General features: G+C 41.1%; 1 protein-coding gene across 1 annotated transcript in view; it reads right to left on the minus strand.

Annotated features, from left to right (window-relative positions):
- LOC112071874 (solute carrier organic anion transporter family member 1C1) overlaps positions 1-3,790 on the minus strand; it is a 45,005-nt gene extending 41,215 nt beyond the window's left edge. Inside the window, exon 1 of the mRNA XM_024139306.2 lies at positions 3,629-3,790. Coding sequence (XP_023995074.2) covers positions 3,629-3,787 — 159 coding nt within the window. The 5' untranslated portion in view covers positions 3,788-3,790. The remainder of the gene's footprint in view (positions 1-3,628) is intronic.
- Positions 3,791-4,920: the final 1,130 nt, after the last annotated feature.

Consider the following 4,920-nt stretch of genomic DNA (forward strand, 5'->3'; position numbering starts at 1 on the left):
CACACACACACACACACACACACTGTCTTACAACAATGATATACAGTACACACACACTGTCTTACAGCACACACACACACACACACACACTGTCTTACAGCACACACACACACACACTGTCTTACAGCATGATGTAGAGTACACACACGCAGGTGCTTAAGCCTAGCTCAGTGCTTTCTGTGGTGGTGTGGCAGCCAGCGGAAAATACGGAGCGTAGGTGTTGGTAATGTTCTCTAGTTGCACTGTGATTGGCTCAGTGTTCTGTCACTCATGGGGACACTACTTCCCCGCCAAGTCTAAGGGTAGAGCTCAAAAATTCAAGCTCCTTGGGTGCTGCTATATAGTTATATTAGAAGTGCCCATCCAAGAAGGCTCAAGATCATTGGCCACAGATAAAATTATGTTAAATCACGTTATATCTACAGTGGCCTTGATTGGACTGATCATGTCAACAACATACTTTCAAATCTTAGCTAGCAATCATCATCATGAATCAAGTCGACAATCTACTGGCAAATCCTTTTTAATCCTTGTCATTTGAAGAGAAATAATGAAGAGAAATTATAGATAAAACGTATCGTTGCTTATCGGCCATTGGACATAAACATTACAAAACAAGTTGATCTTCGCAAATTCAAAAATGAATGGTTTGGAAGGAATCAATGGCTAACTTCAAGCATTGGAAAGTAATCATTAGCTTGCTATTGAGTGGAGTGGCTGTGTGGAACAAAGTCTAAGATTAAGGGTATCTTTTCCTAGTTTAAAATGATAAACATTCAACATTGGCCATGCTGTCAATGAAGCATGATTTGTTCCACGCTCAAAACAACTGTTAACTTGGAAACTGTGAAATCTGACTTCAGTGAGTTCAAGACAACTGGGAACTCGGGAAAAACAAGCTCCGGCTGGGAAAATACGTTTTGAACGGTCATCCAAGTCGGGAACTCGGGCCTCTTTCTAGAGCTACGACCCGAAGATCACTGACGTCATTATGATTCAACCTTGTTTTTTACCGAGTTCCCATGTTATCTTGAAAGCACCATAAATCCAGAGAATGCTAGACTTTGATGACATCATTTGCCCAGGAAGAACCGCCGGGCCACCTTCCTGTTCAAGTGAGCACAGCACAACAAGGTGAATCCAAAAATGTCTTATATGCTGCTGCATAAATTATGTAATATGCCAGGGAGATATGTATACTGTAGCTAAGAAAGTAATACTAAGTGTATGTTGTGTGGTAAGCTGTTAGTAGCTCATGTGCCTCACCCTAATAATTAGGTCCCTTTTCCCCTCTTAATTTCGACTACTGTTCTGACTTGGTGGTGCACATGAAGCCTACAGTATAACCTGTTTTAGAGAAATGTCATGATCGAATATTGTAAGAGCTTCATTGTCTGCTTATATGCACCCTTTATTTATCCTGCGGTTCTGACTTGGTGTACAGAGAGGATACTGTAAGAATGGCCCATGTTCTGAATTCTGTCGCTGTACATTTCAAAAGTGCTGAACAAATAGTTATATTGACTACTGTACGGCCGTCCTAGCTCGGTCATTAATGTCTTAATCTAAGTGATGGATTGCCTCTTATCCACTCGTCGTTCCCTTTTGCCATAGTTTGTACATCTCAATTGTCAGAAGAAACCAAATTTGTTTAACCAAGTCAGCCACATCAGCCATGTTTTTTTTAAAGACAGTAAATGAGGCTGAATGAACTTTTTTGCTGCCAGACAAGGCTCCGCTGATAGCCAGGTGTAGCAGTGGTAAGATGTTGGGACTCTGCTGTTGGGACAGCTTTATGTAGGCCCTAACAGTTTGTGGGCACAGTTTGTCACCGTTATAGTGCAATTCATGTATTGTTTAGTGACTTGGCTGGCATGCATCCCACATTACACTTTTTTTGCCCCACCGAAGATTTACATGCTAAAATCACCACTGTGTGGTTACACTCTTAGAAAAAAAGGTGCTACCTAAGACCTGCCATAACGAGTTCATTTGATGAATCACTGATCCTTGAAGAGAATCCCTTTGGAGTTTACAGTAGTAAACCTTTTCAACCAAAAGGTTCTAATTGGCGGTTGTTTTCGTGGGTGAAAGGGTTCTACCTGGAAGGGAGGAAGACAAAAAGTGTTTTACCCCTGGGAACACTAAACAGCGTTCTAACTGGATATACGAGTTTAACTAAAACAGTGTTTTACCTGGAAACTAAAACAGTGTTTTACCTGGAAACTAAACAGTGTTTGTACCCTTTGGGAAACTAAACAGGTGTTTTACCTGGAAACTAAACAGCGTTTACGCTGGAAACTAACACCAGGGTTTACCTGGGAAACTAAACAGTGTGACAACCGGACCTAAAATGTTAACCTTGGAAACAACATCACTACAGTGTTCTTCGACCTGGAAACTAAACAGTGTTTTACCTGGGAACTAAACAGTGTTTCACCTGGAACTAAACGTGTTTTACCTGGAACTAAACAGTGTATTTACCTGGAAACTAAACAGCGTTCTACCTGGAACTAAACAGCGTTTACCTGGAAACTAAACAGTGCTTTACCGTTTGGAAACTAAACAGTGTTTTACCTGGAAACTAAACAGTGTTCTACCTGGAAACTAAACAGTGTTTTACCTGGAACTAAACAGTGTTTTACCTGGAAACTAAACAGTGTTTTACCTGGAAACTAAAACTAGTCGTTTTACCTGGAAACTAAACAGATGTTTTACCTGGAAACTAACCAGTGTTCTACCTGGAACACTAAACAGTGTTTTACCTTGGAAACTAAACACTGTTTACCTGGAACTAAAACAGTGTTTTACCCTTGGAAACTAACAGTGTTTACTAAAACAATAGTTTTACCTGGAAACTAAACAGTGTTTTACCTGGAAACTAAACAGTGTTTTACCGGGGAAACTTAAACAGTGTGTCTTATGTGGAAACTAAAAGTGTTTTACCTGGGCAACTAAACAGTGTTTTACCTGGGAACTAAACAGTGTTTTACTGGAAACTAAACAGTGTTCTACCTCGTGGAAACATAACATTGTTTACCGTGTGTACCCTGGAAACTAAACAGTGGTTTTACCTGGAAACTAAACAGTGTTTTACCTGGAAACTAAACAGTGTTCTACCTGGAAACAACAGTGTTTTACCTGGTAAACCTAAACCCCCAGGTGTTCATACTTTTGGAACAACAAACAGTGCTTTTCCTTGGAACTTAAAACAGGTTCTACCTGGAAACTAAACAGTGTTTTACCTGGAAACTAAACAGTGTTCTACCTGGAAACTAAACAGTGTTTTACCTGGAAACTAAACAGTGTTCTCCTACAGCCGAGGAACCCTTTACAAACCCTTTTTGAAGAGTGTTTATGCGACAGAATAATTATTCCTAGAACTCTACAGTACAGACAGACAGACAGACAGACAGACAGACAGACAGACAGACAGACAGACAGACAGACAGACAGACAGACAGGACAGACAGGACAGACAGACAGACAGAGAGACAGACAGAGTAGGATCAGTTCTGCCTTTTAGATCTTAAAGAATATGTTTATATGAATAACGGGGACCTGATCCTAGATCAGTACAGGGTTTTAATTTCCCATGAGGTGATCTGAGAAGAGACAAGTACTGTACCTTCAGACTGGAGCAACTGGACCTCTGCATCCCTGAAGATGATGGGGTAGAGGAGACGTCGTCTGGGGTCCACCTCCCTTTAGATGGAACCTCCATCTTTCTAAGGAAGATAATGGTGTCTTCAGGTGAGGGAGTTTCTCTGTTGTAATCTTTCATCATTGGTTCAACTCACACCTGTTGGAAGTTATTATTTTCCAAAGAAAGTAAATTACTGACTGCAGGCCTCATCTAAAAATATGGAATTATATGGTGMCTTTCTTTTCCATTTGTTTAGATGGAGGCTGGAAAAATGAAATGAGACTCACACTTCATCAGCCAATTTACAGGGTGTGGACATACTTTTGGGTCACGGAGCAGAGAGGATGGAGGACGGAGGACAGACTTTTGCCCAAATGAGAAAAGCCTCAAGGTGTAGGCCTATGTACTTTTTCTCTCTGCCGGAAACACCATCTCCAGTCAAGGGTACAGTAGCACAACTTCCACCAAAATGGCGCTGCGTTTGTTTACGAGGTCGCTAACATATTACTTTAGCTTTCAAAGGGTTGACCAAACCAATGTAATATCAAAGACGGTGGCCACCTCGTGGTAACATATTTTGGGGGGGTATTTTCTGAACGACTTATTGAACAACTAAATCAGGTAGCCTACAGAAAGAGATGAGGAAACATCATGTGTGCGGAAGCCACAAGCCATTTCTCACGGTAAACAACGCACCCTTTGTTTTCTAACTGGAGCAAACAGAGAGAAAGTACAGATAGCCACATGCACTATAAGGGCCTATAGCCTACTGTTTACCGTCTATTTGAATTCATAACCCCTTGTTATGGCTTCATCTGATTATCCAGTGATGTATCATTGTTTGATAGGCTAATTGTTCATTCATAATAACATTGGGCGTCCACATGTTAAACATGATCTATTCTACGAGGGGGCGGACAGAAAGCAAGTGACGGTTTCCTCGATAAATCAAGATGTAGTCTCAATAATAATCACATATACATGTGTATCTGACTGTTTCTTTAGTTTATTTAACTAGGCAAGCCAGTTAAGAACAAAATCCCATATTCAATTCCCCCTAGGAATAGTAGGTCAACTGCTTTGTTCAGGGGAAGAACGACAGATTTTTACCTTGTCAGCTCGGAGGATTCGATCTAGCAACCGTTCAGTTAGCTGAATGACACGGTACACTATGACTGAATCACACAATGCACACAGAAGACAGAGAGCTCTCTCTCTCTCCTTCCTTCCTTCCTTCCTTCCTTCCTTCCTTCCTTCCTTCCTTCCTTCCTTCC

The sequence above is a fragment of the Salvelinus sp. IW2-2015 genome, unplaced genomic scaffold, assembly GCF_002910315.2.
Source record: "Salvelinus sp. IW2-2015 unplaced genomic scaffold, ASM291031v2 Un_scaffold1753, whole genome shotgun sequence".
Classification (NCBI taxonomy): domain Eukaryota; kingdom Metazoa; phylum Chordata; class Actinopteri; order Salmoniformes; family Salmonidae; genus Salvelinus; species Salvelinus sp. IW2-2015.